The sequence below is a fragment of the Suncus etruscus genome, chromosome 20 (genome assembly GCF_024139225.1).
Source record: "Suncus etruscus isolate mSunEtr1 chromosome 20, mSunEtr1.pri.cur, whole genome shotgun sequence".
NCBI classification, from domain to species: Eukaryota; Metazoa; Chordata; class Mammalia; order Eulipotyphla; family Soricidae; genus Suncus; species Suncus etruscus.
Genome location: NC_064867.1, coordinates 42,799,288 through 42,822,307, shown reverse-complemented (window position 1 = coordinate 42,822,307; position 23,020 = coordinate 42,799,288). Strand labels below are relative to the sequence as shown.

Here is a 23,020-nt window from a genome sequence, read left to right as displayed (position 1 = left end):
AAAAGAATATTCCTTTTGAATTCAGTCATTGACTTTTCAAATAGAGATAAGCAGAAAAGCCATTTAATAGCCACAGGAGACTAATATTTAAACTTTTAATGAAATGAATTGAGATTATAATTATTGTTATGTGGCAAAACTGACACATAGTAAAAATATTTTATACTGTTACCACTGCTAATTTAATGATTTGTGTTTTATTTCCCTCTAGCTATACCAAATGGTTTTGGTACCAGTCCACTGACCCCTTCTGCTAGGATATCAGCATTGAACATTGTGGGAGATCTTTTACGGAAAGTAGGGGTAAGTATTCCATCATTTATCTGTACAGATTTCAAATGAACAAGGTCTTATTATGATTATTTTTGTTTGCTTGTTTGGGCCACGCCAAGTGGTGCTCAGGTTACTGATAGCTCTGCTCAGAAATCACTCCTGGCAGATATTGGGGGACCATATGGGATGCCTGGGATTGAACCTGGGTCAGCCACATGCAAGGCAAATGCCTTACCCACTGTACTCTCTCTTCCTGCCCCAGCAAGATATTATTTGTTAATTTGACTTGAAGGAAGAAAAAAAAGGATGCTCTCTTCTAGTAAAGACTAATTAAGCTGAGAAGCGAAAGTATTCTTTTTTGTGTCCCTCCCTCCCTCCCTCCCTCCCTCCCTCCCTCCCTCCCTCCTTTCTTCCCTCCCTCCCTCCCTCCCTCCCTCCCTCCCTCCTTCCTTCCTTCCTTCCTTCCTTCCTTCCTTCCTTCCTTCCTTCCTTCCTTCCTTCCTTCCTTCCTTCCTTCCTTCCTTCCTTCCTTCCTTCCTTCCTTCCTTCCTCCCTCCCTCCTTCCTTCCTTTCCTTCTTTCCTTTTTCCCCTCCTTCCTTTTTCTCTCCCTCCCTTCCTTCCTCCCTTCCTTTCTTCCTCATTCCCTCCCTCCTTCCCTCCCTCTCCCTCCTTCCCTTCTTTCCTTCCTTTCTCCCTCCTTCCTCCCTCCCTCCCTTCCTTCCTCCCTTCCTTTCTTCCTCCTTCCCTCCCTTCTTCCCTCCCTCCCTCCCTCCCTCCCTCCCCCTCCCTTCCTTCCTCCCTCCCTCCCTTCCTTCCTTTCTCCCTTCCTTCCTTCCTCCCTCCCTCCCTTCCTCCTTCAACCCTCCCTCCTTCCCTCCCTCTCTCCCTGCCTTTCCCTCCTTACCTCCCTCTCTCCCTCCCTTTCCCTCCTTACGTCCCTCCCTCTCTCCTCCTTCCCTCTTACTGTTGCTATTCTCTGAGTTTGAGTCCCATTGGACATTCTTTTGTTCTCTATGATTGTTTCTACTTTGTGGAGCCACCATTTTTTTCTAAAATACTTTCTCTAAAGCCTTCTGTGTTTTTCCTACCCTTTACTCTTTAAAGTGTCTTTTTACTTCTGCTTTTATGATATAATTATTTTGCCATTCCCACCCTTTCTTGGTCAGCTGTTGGGTTATTATTTTGCTAATCCTTTTAGTATAGATATTCAGAATTTTGTCCTTGATTTTTTTTTTTTTTGTCATATTATCCCTAGCCTTGATTTTTTTTTTTTTTTTGTTTGCTTGTTTTTGGGCATACCCGGTGATGCTCAGGGTTTACTCCTGGCTATGCCTTGGGTACCATATGGAACACTGGGGGATCTAACTGCGGTCTGTCCTAGGTCAGGTGCCTGCAAGGCAAAAGCTGCTGCGCAACCGCTCTGGGGTCTCACCGGGCAGTGCTCAGGGGTTCCTCCTGGCCCTACACTTAGAAATCACTCTTGGCAGGCTCGGGATGCCGGGATTAGAACCACCGTCCTTCTTCATGCAAGGCAAATGCCCTCCCTCCATCTCTCCAGCCCCATTTTTAAACTTTTAGTATTTATAAACTTTTATTAAGGTACCAGGATCACGGTGTTTTAAAACATCATTCCAACACCACACCCGTCTCTAGAGCACTTGCTTTTCTCCCCAAGGGTCTGTCCTTCCTGGCCACTCTTCTGTGTAAACTAAGTTTTGTAGGAAAAAAGGCACTCTTCAGAGGTCTATTCTTGTTTTGGAGGGGTTGGGCACAACCTGTGTGGATGCTCAGCGCATGCCTGTTGGTGTTGGGTGCCATGGTTCTCACCAGGGTCCTGGCTGTAGCCACATGACCTTTGTATGTCTCTCAGTCCCAAGGCAAATTCTTAAAGAGTTAGTGTAATTTTCTGGTTAGTTAATTATAGGCCAAAAATGATAGGTATCTGTCAGACATTTTACAGTGTTCTGTCAGAATAGCTTTTAACTTCATGTGAATGCACTTGGTTATTTTGATGAAGTAGAAAGGATCAAAACTCTATAAGCATTGGTTGCATTGAAAAGTCTCAACAGATGGGGCCGGAGCAATAGCACGTCGATTGGTATGTGTGTTTGCCTTGTATGTGGCCAACCTGGGGTGAACCCTGGTTTGATTCCCAGCATCCTATATGGTTCCCCGAGTCTGCCAGGAGCGATTTCTGAGCACAGAGCCAGGAATGCTACGGGGTGTGGCCCCCAAACAAAACAAAACAAAACAAGAAAATCTCAATTGAGCTTAGAGTGTACCCCAAATAAGGCACTCAGCTTTGATCCCTACAGGCTTGTCTCGAGTGTCAAACACTGAGCGCCACTGAGTGTGGCCCCCAAACAAAACAAGAAAATCTCAATTGAGCTTAGAGCGTACCCCAAATAAGGCACTTAACTTTGATCCCTTACAGGTTTATCTCGAGTGTCCCTTGAGCACAGAGCCAGAGTGAGATCGGAGCACCTTTGGGGGGCGTGGCCCCCAAACAAATTCTCAACTTACATATATTTACAACTTTTTTTTTTTTTTTTTGGGCCACACCCGGCATTGCTCAGGGGTTACTCCTGGCTGTCTGCTCAGAAATTGCTCCTGGCAGGCACGGGGGACCATATGGGACACCGGGATTCGAACCAACCACCTTTGGTCCTGGATCGGCTGCTTGCAAGGCAAACACCGCTGTGCTATCTCTCCGGGCCCTATTTACAACTTTTATGGTACTTGCTTTCAACATTCTCCCTTGATTTTTTCCTCCTCTGTACCTGACCAACTAATGGTTCACATTGTAGAAAGAAACAGTGGAAAGCTGGATAGGGTCAGGAGACCTGCGCTGTTTCTACTTGTGCCAGAGTTTTCCTAATTGTCTGGTGAGAACTATGTCTGTATTGCTCAGGAATGTGTGTGGAATAAATGAAATACCATGAGCTTGGAAATAGAGTCAACATCTGGGGCTACTTCTTTTCCATTATGGTGCTGGGGAGCATGGGTATACACCATGTAGTGCCCAGAATGGAGCTCAGAACGGCTCCTGTATGTGTTCTTCCCAGTAACTTCCCAAGCCTCAAACATTTCCTCTATAAAGAAATGGCTTGACACAACCCAAAAATACCTTCTGCACACCTATATTCATTGCAGCGCGATTTATAATAGCCAGAATCTGGAAACAACCCAGATGCCCTTCAACAGATGATTGGCTAGAGAAACTGGGGTACATATACACAATGAAATATTATGCAGTCGTCAGGAGAGATGAAGTCATGAGATTTTTCTACACATGGATGGACATGGAAACTCTTATGCAAGACGGAGAGAGACAAAGAATAGTCTCATTCATCTATGGGTTTTTTTTTTTTTTTGGTTTTTGGGCCACACCCGGTAACGCTCAGGGGTTACTCCTGGCTATGTGCTCAGAAGTTGCTCCTGGCTTGGGGGACCATATGGGACACGTGGGGATCGAACCGCGGTCCGTTCAAGGCTAGCGCAGGCAAGGCAGGCACCTTACCTTTAGCGCCACCGCCCGGCCCCTCATCTATGGGTTTTAAGAAAAATAAAAGACATTATTGTAATAATACCCAGAGACAATAGAGATGAGAGAGGAAGGACCAGCCCATGACTTGAAGCTTACCACAAAGAGTGGTGAGTGCAGTTATAGAAATAACTGCACTAACAACTTATATCATGACAGTGGTAGTGAGTGAGAGAAGTAGAATGCCTGTCTTGAATTCAGGCAGGGGTTGGGGAAGGAGGGAGATGGGGGGGAACATTGGTGATGGAAATATTGCATTGCTAAATGGGGGTGTCCTTTTTTATAACTGAAACCCAACGACAAACGTGTTTGTAACCATGGTGCTTAAATACAGGTCCATTAAAAACAACGAAATGAAATAAAAGAAAAAGAAATGGTCAGAAACCGCATTTTCGATGAGTGACTCTTATTTTGACCATCGATCCTTCTTTTCGCAGGCCTTAGAATCCAAACTAGCAGCTTGTAGGAATTTCGCAAAGGACCAAGCATCACGGAAATCCTATATTTCAGGGAATGTCAACTGTGGGATGATGAGCAGCAACGGCACAAAGTTCTCTCCATCAGGGCATACCTCTTTCTTCGACAAAGGGTAAGTCTTGCCAGCTTCAGGTGAAAGAATTTGAGTAGTGACCATGTAAATGATTGAGATTATTGAAGCCTTCGAAAGGGAACACTCAGTTTCATAAACCTACCTGCAGTCTGTGCTCCCCTTTAAATCTCGGGGGACGTGAAATCTGTTGTCTTTTTATCCCCATGGAGAATGTACTCTGGCAACCTGACTGAAGCGTGCGTAAACGTAGCAGAATTGAGCTCTGGGGATTACACAGGATTATGATATGATTTTGTTCTTAAGGTGCTGGTGGCTAACAGACTTTCTCAGCGAATACTGCTTAATGGTAGAGGAGAGCCTCTTAACATTTGTGTATGCGCACATTGCAAACCGTCAGCTTCAAGGTTTCAGGAAAATAGAAAACCACTGTAGCAAATAGTGTTTGGGAGGCAATTTTTATACGAGAAGATGTTCTTTGAGAGAATTGAGGACTTAAAAATCTGTGCTGGGGCCGGGCGGTGGCGCTGGAGGTAAGGTGCCTGCCTTGCCTGCGCTAGCCTAGGACAGACCGCGGTTCGATCCCCCGGCGTCTCATATGGTCCCCCAAGAAGCCAGGAGCAACTTCTGAGCGCATAGTCAGGAGTAACCCTTGAGCGTCACAGGGTGTGGCCCAAAAACAAACAAACAAACAAAAAAATCTGTGCTATAAAATTGAAGCCGTGATATATTCTTTTCTTTTTTCCTTTTGGTTTTTGGTCATACCCAGTAGTGCCCAGGATTTATTTCTGGCTATGCACTCAGAGATTAGTCCCGGTGGAGCTTGGGGTGTGCTGGGTGGTATGCTGGGGATTGAATCTGGTCTGCCAGGTACAAGTTAAATGCCCTGTTTGCTTTACTATCCCTATGGCCTGGCTATAGTGTTTTTGTTTTCGTTTTTGGGTTACACCTGATGGTACGGGGGGGTTGCTCCTGGCTCTGTGCTCAGAAATCGTCTCTGGGAGGCTTGGGAGATCAAATGAGATGCTGGGATTCAAACTATCACCTGTCCTGGGTTGGCTGTGTGCAAGGCAAACGCCCTACCCATTGTGCTCTGGCCCTAGCTATGGTATACTTTGAATGCTGCATATAAAAGACCAGTCAGTACAGAAGTACACGGAGTAAAACAGAAACTTTTTTGATTTATCACATTAGTTGTGAGTCCTTGGGGCATGTCTATAATGTCATGTCATTATAAAATATGCATATATATCTTTTGGTTTAAATTTTGGGCCATACCCAATACTGCTTAGGACTTATTCCTGGCCGGGCTTGTGGAGGGGGCCATAGAGATGGCAAGGATCGAACCCAGGTTTAGTTGCAGACAAAGCAAGGGTCTTTTCTGCTGTATTAGTTCTTCAGAACAGAATTATATTTTGAATATTGCTCTATAACACGCCTTAAATATTGCTGTTATCTTTCCATATCACTGTGTACTGTTCTTGTCCAGTCAAGCAGAACTCAGGCTGCTAACACTACACAGCCAAGCTCTCACACTGGAGAGCCTTCATGCCAGTTAGGTAGGACCTTGTGCCTTGGGAAGGCTGATCTGCTACTGTGAGGGAGCTGTGATTGAGTTAGGAATTAAAGGTAGTAGAATCCACTGGCCCTGTCTCTGCTATAAACTACAGAGGATGCTTCTTATTCTTACTCTGTAAAACCAGTCGAGACACAACTCTAGAAAATTCCAGTTTCTTAAAGAATTTCACATTTTTCATTCATCCCAGTCACTATTGACTTACGTTATGGAAGAAATGATTTGGTACTATTTCACTTTAAAAAGTCTTTGTTCATCATAGTGTTCTGGTGTCTTTCTTTTATTATATTTTGTGGGGTGGGGGTCACACCTAGTGATGTCAGGTCGGCTATGTGCAAGGCAAACTCCCTACCCACCGTATTATATTTTCAGCCCTGACGTGTTTGCATTTCTTTTAAGTGTTTCCGGGGTTGGAGTGATATAGCACTGAGGGGAGGGCTCTTACCTTGCATTCAGCCAACTTAGTTTCGAACCCTGGCATTCATTCCATTTGGTCCCCAAGTCTGTCAGGTGTGATTTGTGCGTGCAGAGCTACAAGTGACCCCTGAACATCACTGCGTGTGCCCAAGGACAAAACAAACATCAAAAGGAGCTTTCTCCCTTGAGGCATATATATTTTTTTCTTGAAGGATTATCCTAAAATAGTAAGTCATGAATCTGTTTAATAAATGTGTAGACATTTTATTTTTATTTTTTTAACCACTAACTAAAAGTTATTCCATCACCAACTATGAGTAAACTATAAAATTACCTGCTAAGTTCCTACACCTAAAATCATAGTTTAAATTATTAATTTGTTTCTCGCTGATCTCACCACGTTGATTTCACCATGTGGCTTTTGTAAACTTTTAGAGTTTAGATGCTGGTTTGTTCCACGCTGATTTCACCACGTGGCTTCTGTAAACTTTTAAAGTTCAGATGTTGGTTTGTTCCACGCTGATCTTACCACGTTCTGTAGACCATGAGGTTGCAGGTTTTCAGTAGACCATGAGGTTGCAGGTTTTCAGGTTTGCCACGGAGCAAAGCTGAGCTGAGGCGTTTTTGCTTCTGGGCTGATAACCTTTCGCCGCTTTTCCCTCAGGGCAGCACTTAGCAAGCCAGTTTTTGGCCACAGCTTTTGCAGAGGGCTTTTGGATGTTCAAAGTTCAAAGTTATTTAAACTAAAAGTTCAGTCCGAAATTTCCAAAGCCGAAATCCAAATTTAAGCTGAAGGTTGTTATTAGAAAATCAGTCCACTTTAAATACAGTCTTTTTTTTCCTCCGTTTCCAATTTAAGCTTTTAATTAGTTTTTTTACAGGCCGAGGTTTTTGTTTCTTGTAACAAAGTTTCAGTTCTGGGCCTGGGCCTGGGCTGGAGGTGATGCAAGCTTTCACCTCTGTTGTTTTATTTGCCCTTCTTTCCCTAGAAGGGGTTACGGCCATATTTGAACATGGCTTCACGTGGCCAAACCCTTTGGGCTGACTGCATTTGAAAAGAGCCAAAATGAAACAGAAGAGCAGAAATTTCACCATTTTCGCTGTTTTGTTGGGTCCAGGATTCAGGTCCCTGTTCGGGCGCCAGATGTTGTGTGAAATAATTAACGATGGGGCTGGATGGCGATGGATGGAGGCCTTTGTGCTTAGGCTCCAGCCACGTGGCTTCATCCCCCATCCAGCTGGCGGGTTCCAGGCCCAGGTGATGGCGTAATCAAGACTCACTCACAGGCAGGCTTCAGGAAGCATTAACTTTATTCATGGCCTATTCACCACATGTGTGTGGCCTATCTCATAACCTTTTAAGCACTAGTTATTCTTGGCCCTGCATCTAAACTCCTTTCAGCCATCTTTCCTTTGGGCTCCATGCTGGTCAAAGACCAGAACACAGAAACCCAGAAGCCAGAGCGCACAGCAGCACAGAAAGGGCAAAGAGCCAAAAGGGCAAAAAGCCAAAAGGGCCCGAATTCCCTTGGTCCAAGCCTTATATAACATTTCCCAGACCCCTCCCAGGAATGGGAGGGTCTAGCAGGTAAGGTTACACCTACTATCCGGTTCCCAAGACCCCTCCCAGAAAAGGGTGGGTCTAGGGTTTTAAATAGGTACACCCACAACTATCAAGCTTTAACTTTCAAGAATTCTTTTGGGGGGAATTGTGTACATATAAAATAAATATTCCTCAAGGCAGGAGTGCCTCTTTTGTATAAAATAAAACAGTGGAACAGTAAATGGAATAAACAGATTTACTTTAGAGTGGACATTTCTCCTAAATAATAGAGGGAATGTTGAGGTATAATTTTATTTAATGTTGGAAACTTTGCCTCATGATTTCTTCTTGAAATTTAATTATTTACAGTAAAGCTATTCTCTGTCTGTAGTCATATATGGGCCTTAAAATGTGAGAAGAGGGACCGGGCGGTGGCGCTAGAGGTAAGGTGCCTGCCTTGCCTGCGCTAGCCTTGGACGGACCGCGGTTCAATTCCCCGGCGTCCATATGGTCCCCCAAGCCAGGAGTGACTTCTGAGCACATAGCCAGGAGTAACCTCTGAGCATCACCGGGTGTGGCCCAAAAACAAAAACAAAAAAAAAATGTGAGAAGAGGCACAAGTCTTAAATTGGTAGGTTACTTGGCCTGTAAAAACTTTTGATAACAGTCATGATGATCTCTGACATTTCAGGCTTACTCTGCCTATTGTCTAGAGAGACTGAAAGCTGTAGAATAGCTATTTTTATTTATTTATTTATTTATTTATTTATTTATTTATTTATTTATTTATTTATTTATTTATTTTTGGGGGTCACACCCGGCAGCTCAGGGGTTCCTTCTGGCCCCAAGCTCAGAAATCGCTCCTGGCAGGCTCGGGGGACCATATAGGATGCCGGGATTCGAGCCAATGACCTTCTGCATGCAAGGCAAACACCTTACCTCCATGCTATCTCTCCAGCCCCAGAACAGCGACTTTTAGAGGTGAACTCAGGCTCTGCATGTTGTGTAGATGTAGGGCGATTCAGTACTCCCTAAAACTCGGAGAGGGCCTTGGGCCCTGTGGCAGTCTTTGTCCCCATAGGGCCATTCTAGATGCAAGTTTAAGCATTATTTTCCAAATGAAACCTGGAAATGTGCTTTCCTAGTTAGAGTGTCTGGTTTCAGGAGGTAAATATCTTACTGCACTGTTCTATAGAAATTGGGAGGTCTGTTTTTGCAAGTTTTTAGTTTGTATTACAAATTAGTTAGCTAGTATTTATATTTGTATATAGATATGATCAATACATGTCTTCTCGCCATTTTCCTGAGTACAATTCTGGTGTATTTTTAAAAATAATTTTTATTGAGCCCACTGTGTCTTTCACAGTTGTATTTGAGGTACATAGTGCCAGAGAATTAGGGCCATTCTCACCACCATGTTGACCTTCCTCTCTGCCCCTCTTTCCAGCATACATTCCATCTCTCCATCCTCAGCCCCCTGGACTGCTAGTGTAACAGGTCCCTTTTGGGTAGAGCTTGTTGAAGTTTGGGTCTCTTGATTCTATTGTCAATGACTTTGGGTTGGGTATTTAGGTCTCACCATTTTTTATTTCCACTGATGTTCGTGAGACTGCTTGCCTCTGGTACCACCCACCTGTTTCCCCCTCAGTTTGTGAGGCAGAACAAGATGATCCATGTTTGGTTTTTCCGTCTTATACTTTATTATTTTTTTTTTTTTTGGTTTTTGGGCCACACCCTGTGACGCTCAGGGGTTACTCCTGGCTATGCGCTCAGAAGTTGCTCCTGGCTTCTTGGGGGACCATATGGGACGCCGGGGGATCGAACCGCGGTCCGTCCTAGGCTAGCGCAGGCAAGGCAGGCACCTTACCTCCAGCGCCACCGCCCGGCCCCTTATACTTTATTTTGATTTTTCCTTCCTTTGTCCTGCCTGGTTCCTTGCTTATGGTCTTTTTTCCTGATCTATTTACTAGATAAAGACCTTGGTAGCAACTAGAAAAGTAAGGAGGGAATCCCCAGGTCAGAAAGGGAAAGAAGCCATTTCTTGAAGTCTAGTTTTAATTTCAGCACGAGAAAGAAAAAGCCCTCGGGCACAAAAGTCCTGCTCTACCTCTCACTCCTAGGGGTCTGCAGGGCCGTCCCCAATTTTGCTGGTGTTCTTAGAGACTTCGCAGCTTAGTTTGGGATGAAGGTAGAAGCATCATTTGGGACAAGTAGGCTTCTGGTGCATTGCAGAGATATCTCGATAGGGTTAAGCTTGCTTTCTTGCCTCAAAATCTTCAGGTGCAGTGAAGTCACACACAAAATTATACCTTATTTTTATTTATTGCCTTATGCTATAAAACTATTTTCTAAGTTCTGGCTATTTGAGGGTTGTGATCATTTTTGCCAGTGCCTAGAACTGGTGTGCTGAGCCCATTTCTCAGGGATTTCTGCCTCTTCCAGCTGCTAGGTCCTCCATGTCTGTATGATATAGCTAGACCTCAATCTTGGAGAGACTTAAGGCCTCTCACTATATTTCTTTCCTCCATCTTTTCTACTTAATCTTTTTGTCACCCTAGTCTTGAATCAGTCTGATTTCTTGGGCTGTGCTTTGTACAGGTGGGCATAAATAAAGTTTAAGGCATGATATAAGAATAGTATTTGTATTACTGTTTTAATGTGTTTTTTCCCCCCTTTTTTTATTAGGCAAGAAAAAGTCATATTTCCCTCGTTGTTCATGGGTAATTGAATTTGTTTGCTGTGCCCTTTTTTGTTCTTTCTCTTTATGGCGTGTGGTGAAAGACACATTAACAAACTAGTTTACTAACTGCCTGGGCTGACTCTGCTTCAACCAACTTACACCAGAGTGAGCTTGAAACTTTCTGTTTGACTGGACTCTAGACCCATATTATTGGCTCAGTCGTGCAGAACAAGAACAGATTAGCTGTAGTCCTCGTGGGGCAGCCGGGCAGTTGTTTCTTGCCAGCCTGATGGCATGACTGAGAGATTACTGTCATGATGAGGCCAGGAATGTGGGGAGGGAGGCAGAATTGAGGGTCACTTCCAAAGCTCTGATCCAGTTTGACTCATGGGACTGCTGGGTTTCTTAATTCAGTGTCTTCTGCTTCCTCAAAGCAGGCGCTGATGGTAGGACTGTGGGTCCTCCCTCTTGTGTTCTCTTGGACATCGGAATGGTAGACGGGGCCACATACCGAAAAGTTGTTTTTGCAAGAATGCATTTGAGTTGGCAGAGTGAACTGGGGATTCCATTTGGCTGTAGCTAGCTGTGTTGAGGTTCTGTTTCTCCGTCTAACGAGGAGCGTGCGTTCTGCATGCCTGCTCTCTCGGATAGTGCTAGCCAGCTCTCGTCCCTTCTCTAGTGCTTTCGCAGGCGGACCTGTCTGGGTGCTTTGACAGACTCAGTTTCCATCCTTTCTCTCTTTGGCATTGGATTTATTGTCCTGATTAAGTCACCCCTTTTTACTTTTAGCTGCGTTCCCTATCTTTTCAGACTCTAACTAGATTTTGGTTGGCAAGGCCAACCAAATTTTGTTTGGAACCTTTTTTGCATAGACGAGTCCCAGATCTGTCTCTCCATCCCTGCCTGTCCTTTCTCCGTTCAGTCCTGTGTTATCCGCTGGGACATTTCCCTCCGGCTCTGTTGCTGCCCCTGAAACCCATTGAGGTGAGTATGGAGCTGTTGTTTTTCTTGATAGCCTTCACCTCACACAACTTCGTTGCTTCCTTCCTTGGACATCTTCAGTGAAATGCAACTTTGCTTCAATATCACACTTGACTCTTGGTGTCCCTCTTACTGCCTGGAGATATCTGGAGTAGTTCTGTTGAGGGAGGGAAGTGGTTTTGTGTCCATTAGCTTTGCTGTACTAGAACTTCTGACCTTTTGGGTGGAGCTCAGCACTGTTGCTCTGTCTTTCATTTATTTATTTTTTAGATTTATTTTGGGTTTTGGGCCACACCTGTTGGTGCTAATGGGTGACTCCAACTAGTGGACTCAGGAACCATTTCTGGTGGTATTTGGAGAACCAAATATGGGATTCCCGGGATCAAACCTCAAACCCAGGTTGGCCTTGTACAAGGCAAGCACCTTGTCCTTGGTACTATCTCTGTAGTCCCAGCAGCTGCTCCATGTTTGGCTGGCCTCTCTAGATTCTCTCTTGGACAGAATTTTCATTTTATTTATTATTGTATTTTTGGGTCACATCTTGTGATGCTCAGGTACTGCACTCATAGATTGATCACTCCTGGCAGGCCCAGGAGCCATGGGGGTGCCAGGGAGTGAACCCAGGTTAGCATGTGCAAGGCAAGTACCCTACCCTCTGTACTAATTCTTGAGCCCAGAATTTGGGATATTTATCGCTGAATCAAACTTTTCAGAGCTTCTCTTGTTGTTTATGGCCTGTGTGTGAGTAGCTTTGAAGTTAGTTTCTTCAGGCATTGACTATATTTTTACCCCTTAATTAGTCGAAGGTCATATCTTTTTGCATATGACAAAGGTCGTATCTTTTATAGGATCATACCTCTTCTGTGTATGAAACAGTGATTGTTGGCTGGACGTGCGCACGTGAGTGTGTGTGTGTGCACGCGTGTGTGCGCGCATTTTAGTTTCTTTGAATTTAGAGAACCTCTTGAGTCTTCCGTTCAGTTCTTGACCCTCTGGGAGGATGGGATGGGTAGCCGTGGTGGGCACATGAGGACACTGGACCCTTGCAGCTGACCACATATGCAGTCTCTCCCATATTGCGAGTAGGACTGTTTCCTGGGGTCCTTTTTTAGGAAAGGCGGGAGTGGCTTTCTGAGCGAGTGTTCAGGTCTCTTCCTCCAGCTCTTGCTGCTTCTCTGGCTGTGCTGCCCGGTGGGTGGGGCTGGCTTGATGCTCAGTGCTGGCTTTTCAGTGCTGGGTTCTGGCTGAGGCTTCTGTGCTGGCCTTGTCCGCTGCTCGTGAGTCTGCAAAGTAATTTACCTCTCTGGGTTTGCTTGCTAAACAATGTTAACAAGTTATTTTTCTCCCCTTTATCAAGATACCTATAAATATTGTTAGAAATGTGAGAAACAGCAAAAACGTAAAAAATTAAACAATTTACCACAGCGCAGGGGGAAAAAAGTAACTGTTATTAAACTTGACTCCGCATACATGATTTTAAATTCCTGTGTGTATCCTTATGCAGTTTTTATTTAGATAGTTTGTGCATCTTTTAAAATCCAAAATCTAAATATGGACTCTCTGCTCATATAGTCATCGTTGAACAGAGTTGGTAAATGTGCTTTTTTATTTTTCTCAAATTAGTTTTAATTACTTTCTGGCTAGTTTCCTATGCTGTTCCAACTGGAATTGGTTGTTAACGGTCATAGACTATTCCAGCTTTTATTGCACTATTATTTATGGTTGCCTTTTGGTTTCCTGATGGGAAAACCAGGCTGCCATGGCCGGAACAGACAGTTTCATTCACATAGGCTCAGCCTTTAATTCGCTGAGGCTTTCTAGGCCCCCTCAGGCAGTTGGGGTTCTCCTATGGGCCAGGAACGAGGACTAATGAATTTCTTGATGTGTGTTGAGTGCTTTTTCAATGAGTCTCTCTCTCTTTCTCTAACCCCTTCCCTTCTCTGTCTGCTCCCCCCACAGGGCAGTAAACGGCTTTGACCCGGCTCCTGCTCCTCCTGGTCTGGGCTCCTCGCGCCCGTCGTCTGCACCGGGTATGCTGCCTCTGAGTGTGTGAGTGCCCGGCCTCCGGTGGGGCCTCCTGCCCTCCGTCAGTGACCCCGGACACCTGCGCCTCACTCCAGGGTGCCTGGGCCCAGCCTCTTCCCCAGGGCCGGCAGAGGGCAGGGCAGGCTGCATGCGGTGGCGGCCGCGGGGTCCGCCCAGCCCGGGACTCCACGCGATCTCCAAACCGGCTTTGATCTCTTCTCGCCGTAGTGCCGTTGGTTTCATATGATTGCACTTTTGTGGGTCACAAGGTGGTTGGTACCCGTGTGTATTGCTTGGTCACTGGATGCAAAAGTACCATTTCTCATACCAGCCTCCTTCTCCTGTCCTGCTGTACCCCGTAGGGTTTATTGTGTTTAGGACACAGCAGATCTTCCTAGACGTGCTCCCCAAATCAGGTTGACCACATGGCCTCCTCAGGGGTCATGATCATGCATCCCCCAACTCGACTCATCCCTGCCCCCAACGTAGGCCCCTTGCTATCACAGAGGAAGGCCACCGAATGAGGTCCCAGTTTTTGCACCTTCTGATTTGACTTCGGCAGTTTCCATTCTGTAAACGTCTCCCCGAGCAGCGGAAGGCCTGCCCGAGTCCCGGGTGGGGGGTCCCCTGGGGCCTGGGCCCAGACGGGCTGGGCTTCTGTGCAGTCTCCCCATGTGCCTCAGATAAGGGCAGGAGGTGTGGCAGCTCCTCGCCAACCTTCTAGTCTTCCAGTCACACGGCATCTTCAGACCAGTTTTGTTTTCCGGGGCCCTTCCAGTTGTCGAAGGTCTGAGCGACCCGATGCCGGGGCTGGCCAGGGCTGGCTCCTGCGAGCAGACCGACAGTGAGAGGTTTGTCCCTGCACATCCTTCGATTATGTTCATGCTGCATCGACTGTTTACATTTGTTTTATTGTATGTAGGTTTGTGGACACTGTTGCCTAAGATATTTGTCTCTCCCTTGGGCTTTGTAGCTTTTATTTATTCAGAACTCATACGGGCATGTCCTACTCTGGGCAGCTGTAAGAAGAACATCACGTGGCTAATAATATTCTTTCCCTCAAAAAAAATCTTTTAATGTGGAAACAATAAATTTCACAGTAAAAAAAACAAAAGCAAAACCGACGTTGTTTTATTGAGTTTGTATCATCCTGTGAAAGAAGGACTGGAGTTGCAAAGCCGGGCTTAAATGTCACTTCTGCTCGGCTCCAGGATGCAGGCAGACGTTGAGTAGCTGTGGAAGGGGGCCAGGAGGACGATTCAGGTGGCCTTTGGGGATACCAGATGTACGTTGCATGTTCTCATGCTGACTCTGGTGCTAGCCCAGGCCCCATGTGCACACGGGAAGGACCGGGACTTGGAAGGAGGCAGTCGGCGAAGTCATACGTTGCAAATGGTTCTAGGTGTTCTGGGATCTGGGATTTGTGGTTACTAGGAACTGGGTTTCTCTCACCCCTCAGGCTTTGTATTAAGACAATGTGTAAACTGAGGGATTCTGAATGTATTAGTTTCTGAACATGGTTTGCTTATGACGAAGCATAAATAAACTAGTTTTAAAACGAAACGAAAACCTAGTGAATCAGTTTATTTCCCCCTTTGGTTTTGGGGCCAGCTCAGATGTGCTGAGGGGATATTCCTTCTCACAATTTCTGTCTCTGGTGATGCTCAGAGGACCATCTCAAGCAGGTAACCAAATGCGCTGTCTCTCTGGCTTATAAATCTAATATTTAAGTTACAAAGAAACAGTGAGTGGGATACATTCCCTGAATTGTTTTGTTACTATAAGGGCAGAAATATATAAACACAAAACTTCTATTTTACTGTAAGTCACACCGAGAGATGCTTGCAGCGGTCTGAGTGCGGTGACAAAATGGCTGCCTGGACAGTTGCAAGGAAAACTCCCAGGTCCTCACTGACTCACGCAACACCTTCCAGTGTCTTTTTCAATCCTCCTTGGAAGAGTTCAGAGGAGGGGGTTACGCATTTTGCGGTCCTCCTCATACACACACAGATCTAACACAGCACGTAGGGAAGGGACTAAAGCAAGGACAGTTAAAAATATCCTTTCACTTAAGTCCTGGAGCGCCCCATCTTCAAATCCACATCCCTGGCCTCCCAAGGATTTCTTTCTTCCTTTCCAGCTGAGAATGCCTGATGCCCATTTTGCCCCGACATTTGGTGTCCAGTCGACTGCAGGGAGGGCTGTCGCAGGGAGGCCCATCTGCCCACTGGGAGGCACCACTCCTTCAGGGTGAGGAAAATATGGTCCAGGAAAGGGGCAGCTGTGTTTTTTTGTTTTGTTTTGTTTTGTGTCACATCCGGTGGTGCTCAGGGGTAACTAACTCCTGGCTCTCTGCCCTAGAGGAATCTTTTTTTGTTTTGTTTTGTTTTAGTTGTTTGGGTCACACCCCCCAATGCTCAAGGCTTACTACTGATTTTGCACTCAAGGATCACCCCGACTTTGCCCCCTGCGGCCCCTAGGTAAATTGAGTTTGAGACCCCCTGAACTAGCCTATTTTCTACATCTCAACTACTTCTAAGAAACCTGGGCACAGATACCCCATACGACCAAGACCAGACATGGAATTTAAAAAAAATCAGCATTATCCGCAGGATTTTGTAACCCCTAACTCTTGTACTGGAGGGTGCTCAACCTAACTTGCTATGGAATGTCCTTGGGTCTCAACACTTAAATCTGCCCAAAGCTTTTTTGGGGGGCCATACCTGGCAGTACTTGGGGATTGCTGCAGACTGAATCTGGCTGTGTAGGCCACTTGCAAGGCTGTGGCTCAGTTGTGGCCTCCCAAAGCATTTTTACTGGGCATCCTGTCCCCCAAATATCTGAAACCCTGGAGTCTTAAAAATATTCAAATCCAGAAACGAACCTCATTGGTTAGAGATCTAGGTCCCAGGTGCGTGCTTGTCAACATCTGGGACTATGCCAGACAGCCTTTTTCTTCTCAGTGTAACTCCTCCAAGGTCTGCTGAGAATAAGACTTGTAGTGAGAACAGAATTATTAGCTTATTATCTGACAGTTTTTGAAATATAGTATTCTCCAAACAAAAGGGGGCTTGACAATCAGCAGTTTAAGACTCACAATCATTAATGGATGGCAGGAGAAAAAAAGATCGAGAAGATGAAAAAAATAATTCCATGTTCACATGATTAGTTTCGTTTATTGAGGTCTGTTTATTCTCAATGGGTGCTTTCTCCTCCAAGGAAACAGAGCAGGCGTGGATATCTATAATGAATAAATTTATTGTCTTACAAAAATCATTGTCTAGAAATGTGGGAATACAAGAAAAGATATTTGCAGTCAGGTAGGTGTCTGGTGGTCAACATCCAGTCCAATTCATGAAGGGGGGAGAGGGAGACCAAAGATTCTAAACCCACAGGACCAATTCTTCCTGACAGATGGTAAAGCTTTGAACCCAAAAGGTCTGTATTCTCAAGCACGGATCGGAGGATCTAGGATCTATAGTTAACACTGATTCGTTGTCACTGAATGTTGAGGATACCACTTTGACTAGAGAGAGGTACATGATACGGAGCAGTCGGAACGCAATACATTAAATCGTTACAGAGGCAAATAATATATTTAACATTGTCTTAGTACTGTAGTGTCTAAGGCACTTTCTGTAATGTCAGTTGCTTCAACTACCAACCAAAAAAAAAAAATACAGAATGCTAGATGGTCGCTAGAACACTGTCCGAGGGAAGGGGAAAGGAAAAAATGAAGAGGATTCACATCCACTGGCATGTCCACATTCAGGCAGGCGGCGTCTGTCTCCGAGGGTCACGGAGCCTCATGGACAGACGGAACTCGCGTCTGACACGAAACCAGTATTTCCCATTTTGGGCTGAAAGCAGCGGCTGAATTTCACGGTCGGCATGAGGGCCTGGCTAGTGAGGGGGGCGCGCCTGGCACCGACTCCTGCAGAGGGTCCCACGCTGCTGGCTCCTGAGCGAGTGGCAACTATGCTCTCTATGCGCAGGGCAGGCCATGACAACACATGTGGGGACACCGCCTCTGGGAGACAGGCACGTCTCAGACGAATCCCAAACGGATGTCGCCTTCCCCAGTCCCACCCACCCCTCCGAATTGTTCCCGAGTCCCTTTCACAGTTTGCTCACTGAAATAGTGTTTGATCATTAGCGGAAGGAAATGAGATACGAGTGCAGTTTAGGTCCATCACGTCCTAAGAGACGACGTACGTGTGTGGCTGAGGATTGGGGGGGCCACGCGACACAGAACTAAGTTACCTGTCCTTACGACAGAGAGCATGCAGAGTGACCGAGCGACAACCACGGGGCTGCTCCACGAACCCAGTGACTGGCAACGGGGGTCTGGAGTTGGCTGGAAAAAGTTTTCTTCTTAACACGTATTAGAAAATGGGCTCCGGATGAATATATGGAAAATAGATGCAGTGGTGAGACACTTCTGTTTAACATGTGCATGTTTCGGGGGTGTGTGTATATATTTATATATATATACTTATATATATAAAAAAGGGGAGCGGTTGTACCTATGTCTGAAGCAGAATACAGTATGTATAGGCTGGAGAGCCTTAAGACACAGGAGATCTTTCCGGCAGGAATCCCACAGCTGGCCCATTTTCTAAAGCTCTAGGCGGCCCCAAGGCAGCTGGGTTGGGTGAGTCCTTGCGTGTCCCACTGGATCGCCTCCGCTTGCTTCCTCTGACTTTACTCTGACTGGGGGGGCTGCGTCTCATTGACGTCGCTGGTCTTACTTTCGGTGTCGTCGTCTGAGAGCTCCAGGGAAGCCCCTTCAATGTGCAGCTGGCGCCGTCCAGATCGGCTCGAGGAAAAACTGATCGGGCCACCCCGCCTGCAGAGAAAAGAGCAGACATACGTGGGGAAAGGTTGAGAGACTGACAGGCTCAGAACTTCTTCCAGGCCTGCCGCAAGGACACGATCAGCCTGGGGTGGTTGTGGTGAGCAGGAAAGGCTTTGCATGGTTTCATCTCTGCTCTTGCCTGCCCACAAATATCAGCAGCACAGTTTTCTCAACCATTTTCTGATCTTAATTTCCTTCTGTGTCCACATCTCCCCCCAAGATGATCCTTTATCTTAATGGGCCTCCAGGTAAGCAATTTTTCACCCGTGGCCCGAGAATGGTGGGTAGAACCAACATATGGCTATCTATGAACAACTGAACACTCAACTATCAATGTCCACCTTAGTAGACCTTCATCCAATGACATAAGATCCTGTTGTATGATATCACAATTTTTAACAATTTTTTCTTGGGGCTGGAGTGGCAGGTAGGGCATTTACCTTGCACCAGCCAACCTGGGATGGACCTGGATTCTACCCTTGGCATCCCATATGGTTCCCTAAACCTGCCAGGTGTGAATTCTGAGCGCAGAGGCAAGAGTGACCCAAAAACCAACCCATCAAACAAACAGAAAACCCAAACAACCAATTTTCTCTAATGAAGTATTTTGTCTCTGATAATTCCATTACCATTTAGCTGTACCAAGCACTATGAAGTAGATGACTTGTACCTGAGTGTAGGGAATTTTACATTGGCAGTAGAGTTAACTGGAATATTGAATATCAGAAATAGCTATTATGAACAACCCTGTAAACAACAGTGTCTAAAATAAATTTAATTAAAAACAAATAAAAATACCCCCCCCCAAAAAAAAACCAATATGGTTGTCTATGGAAGAAATGGTAAAAAAGATGAATTAAATATTATGGATACAATTTATGGGCTTCGTAAGATCTCTTGCAATTTTTTGTGTGTGGCTTATTCCTAGAAGAATATTAGCCCAATGACCGATCACTCCCGGTGGGCTTGGGGGACCATACGAGGTGCGGGGATCGAAAGGGATCAGCTGTGTGTAAAGCAAGTGCCCTACCTGCTGTATTCTACTTCTCCTGTCCCCCACTTGCATTTCTGATAACTATCATTTATGTTATTTTAAGTTTATGTCATTTTAAGTTCACTGTATACCAAAGTGGGACATGAATTTGGTCTGTGGAAAGATGTCTAACAATAGTGCTAACGGAGAAGGGAACTGACTTCACAAGAACTGGCTATCCTATTTTTATTCTATTCTTTTATTTCCCAGCAGTGCTCATTGGTGCTTTTGAGGGGCTCCTGGGACCCCATGCGATGCTGGGGATCAAAGGTGGGCTGGCCAGATGCAAGGCAAGCATCTTCCCTGATGTAGTATTGCTCTGGTCCACAGGGACATAAATCCTTAAGGAAATTTTCAGACCAGTAAAACCCACATCCATAGCTGTTTTTGCAAGCTCTGGGTAGACTTTGTATGACTGAGTAACTCTTAAAGTACTGTTCAGGGTCACTGACCGTAGCCGGTTCTTCAGGGTGCTGACCTCACGGGTCAGGGCCTCATTCGCTTCGGTGGAATCATCCAGTTCCCGCTGGAGCTTGCGCCTCGAGGCATTGGCCCTGGTCGCTTCTTCCTCTGCCTCCTCCAGCTGGCGTTTCAACTGCTTCATCCTGGCATTGGCTTTCTCCATCTTGGGGAATTTAGACAAACCCAAGTCAAGCCATACGGGTGAATCCAAGTCGGTTGCTGCCACCCTGAGCCCTTTGGTACAACTGCCACTCAACTGATGACAGTCACATGTGCCCCCAGAGACCCGCCATCCTGAGCAAAGTCAGTGGCTCCAGAACTAGAGGGAATTTAAAAAAAATACCAAAACTCCATTTTAACCCATAATTTTCTACAGGAAAAATGGTGGCTTAGTATACAAAAAAGAGTCTACACTGCAGCAGGCCTAGGAAGAGGTTATATTTCTACATCTCTCTCAATCTGTGGGTGTTTTGGATAATCTACTTTGATTCAAGTACTGAAAGACCTGATCAGAGAACCAAGAGACCCTCTTTGAATGGCTATTCAGTGACTGACCAGTACACCTTAAAGGTCCATCTCACACACACCCTGAATTTTGCCCCCAGGGTTGCCAGCTGAGATGGCAAAAGTGGGAGAGGAAAAGGGGAGAAGGGAAAGAAGAGTTTGGGCCACAGGTAGTGAGTGAGTCTTTCATCCTGTCCACCTGTTTTGTCTGCTTTACCTCCTGTGTCTACACTGGCAAGTCTTGTGGCAGAGGGAAGAATGCCAGATGCCAATGGAGACTTGACCACAACTTAAAGTCCTGATGAACATGCCCTTGACTCTCCAGACAAAATATCCTGGGGGCCATGGGGATTTCTCAAAGGCTTAATCTGATCCCCAGCACCACAGCTCCTGTGTCCATCTATCTCATCAACCAGCTAAATGTAACTGCCTCCTCTTCCTATATATGCATTTGAGGTCTGGCAGTGAACCCAACAGGCAGTGTTCTCTGCATTCCCAAAAAACCTGCAGTTTAACGGGGGGACAGAGACGGTGTGATCTCAAAGCCCTCCAACATATTTTTTATGCCTGATGGCTCCAAGGGACACATCACCTTGGCATCCCTATCACCCAGAAAATCCTGGTTACGATGAGAAATAACGTGAGAATGAAGAGCTTCAAATAGCATTTTCTTCATTTAGCTCGTCCAAAGTAGAACTTGGCTTTTTCTGCAAGTCTCCTGCGGAGGCAGTGCCTAGCTGAAAGACGAGCCCACTGCCCTGCTTCTCCCATACCTGTTCTTTATATTGGTCTGCGTGTCGGCGTTCATCTTCCACCTGCATGAAGATTTCTTTCAGCTTCTTCTCTGTACGGCGCACTAGTTTGTTGGCAGCCGCTCGTTCCCTATTGGAAAAGGAAATTTTAGTTTTTTTGTTTGACTGTGTTCAGGGATCATGCTTGGCAGGGCTCATGTCAGATGTTGGGGATTAAACAAGGCAAACACCTTACTTTACTATATTGCTCCAGACCTAGGAAAATGTTTTTTTTGGGTCACACCCAGCGGTGCTCAGAAATCACTCCTGGCAGGCACGGGACCATGTGGGATGCTGGGATTTGAACCACTGTCAGTCCTGGGTAGGCAACATGCAAGGCAAACGCCCTACTGCTATGCTATCTCTCTGACCCCTAGGAAAAGTTTTAACATCTACCCCCACCCCAGAGGGTGATACACATATTGAAATTGTTTCCAGGGCCTAGAAATTTTTCCCTCTGATCAAAATATGGATTGCCTTTGAAATTTATGAATATGGCAAACAGAAAATGTAATATTCCTAGGGATGTACCGTAGAAACACAAAAATACAATTCAAAAATCCCTTCCTCACACCTTTATTCACTGCACTATTTACAAAGCCAGACTCTGAAAACAACCAAGATGCCTTTCAACAGACGAATGGCTAACGAAACTGTGGTACATATACACTGTAGCAGGTCAGCCCCTGAAGAGGTTGACTGATGGTGGGATGGAGAATGAGGCCCTTCTCTTCCAGCTCGGAGCACGCGTCTGCCACCCTGTCTAGCCCACGGTTCTGAGGTGAAACGGCGGGTAAACAGCTCGCAGACAATCAGGCTCGTGGAAATATTTGCTTTATTCGGATGGACAAAACTGAAGTCCAAAGACTCAGATTCAGTTCCAGCCAGCAAAAAAGCTCCTCGCCTTCCACAGACCCTTGCTCTTATACTCTAGAGTCAGGTCCCACCCAATGGTGGGATCAGATACCAACCAATGGTGGAAGCAGAATCAGGTCCTACCCTAGGGTGGGGGCAGAATGCCAGGTCACACCCTAGGGTAGGGCACAGATTAGGGTGAGCAACATAGTAATCCCCCAAAATATTTACATACACAACATACACGATGGAATATTATGCAGTTGCCAGGAGAGATGAAGTCATGAAATTTTCCTATACATGGATGTACATGGAATCTATCATGCTGAGTGAAATAAGTCAGAGGGAGAGAGAGAAAGATGCAGAATGGTCTCACTCATCTATGGGTTTTAAGAAAATAAAGACATTACTGTAATAAGGCCCAGAGACAATAGAGTGAAGGGCTGGAAGGGCTGGAAGGACTGGCTCACAATTTGAAGCTCACCACAAGTGTGGTAAATGCTCTTACAGAATAACTACACTAACAACTAGCATGACAATGTTAAAGAATCAGAGAAGAAAAATGCCTGTGTCGAATACAGGCAGGATGGGGGGCGAGGGAGATTGGGGGCATGGGTGGTGGGAATGTTGCACTGGTAAAGGGGGGTTGTTCTGTTTATGCCTGAAACCCAACTATAATCATGTTTGTAATCATGGTGCTTAAATAAAGATTTTATATATTAAAAAAAGAGAAAGCATAAAAAAATGTAATATTTCCTACACAAGCTGTTACATAAGCTACCTTTGTTGATTTCTTGGATTGAAATTTAGCCCAGAGAAACAAAACAGTATAAAGTCTAGTGTCCATTTCAATTTAAAATTTACTGAAATTTGGTTCATTGGTCATTACACGTCTTGCATAATTGAGGCTCTGGGTTCAATTTCTGGCAT

The 23,020-nt window shown here is 45.5% G+C and overlaps 2 protein-coding genes across 8 annotated transcripts in view; one reads left to right on the top strand and one right to left on the bottom strand.

Annotated features, from left to right (window-relative positions):
* The window catches only part of NDEL1 (nudE neurodevelopment protein 1 like 1), a 38,658-nt gene extending 24,633 nt beyond the window's left edge, over nt 1–14,025 (top strand). Inside the window, exons 7-10 of one of the 2 annotated variants that reach the window (XM_049766303.1) lie at nt 212–303; nt 4,256–4,407; nt 11,454–11,565; nt 13,522–14,025. In XM_049766303.1, the coding sequence (XP_049622260.1) occupies nt 212–303; nt 4,256–4,407; nt 11,454–11,565; nt 13,522–13,539 (374 nt within the window). In that variant the 3' untranslated portion in view covers nt 13,540–14,025. The remainder of the gene's footprint in view (nt 1–211; nt 304–4,255; nt 4,408–11,453; nt 11,566–13,521) is intronic. The other variant, XM_049766304.1, reaches the window with a different exon arrangement.
* A 2,718-nt stretch (nt 14,026–16,743) lies between these two features.
* The window catches only part of MYH10 (myosin heavy chain 10), a 160,193-nt gene continuing 153,916 nt past the window's right edge, over nt 16,744–23,020 (bottom strand). For all 6 annotated transcript variants that reach the window (XM_049766233.1, XM_049766236.1, XM_049766234.1 and 3 more), the window contains 3 exons: nt 21,218–21,326; nt 19,931–20,103; nt 16,744–18,436 (listed from right to left, as the gene is read on the bottom strand). In XM_049766233.1, coding sequence (XP_049622190.1) covers nt 18,292–18,436; nt 19,931–20,103; nt 21,218–21,326 — 427 coding nt within the window. In that variant the 3' untranslated portion in view covers nt 16,744–18,291. The remainder of the gene's footprint in view (nt 18,437–19,930; nt 20,104–21,217; nt 21,327–23,020) is intronic.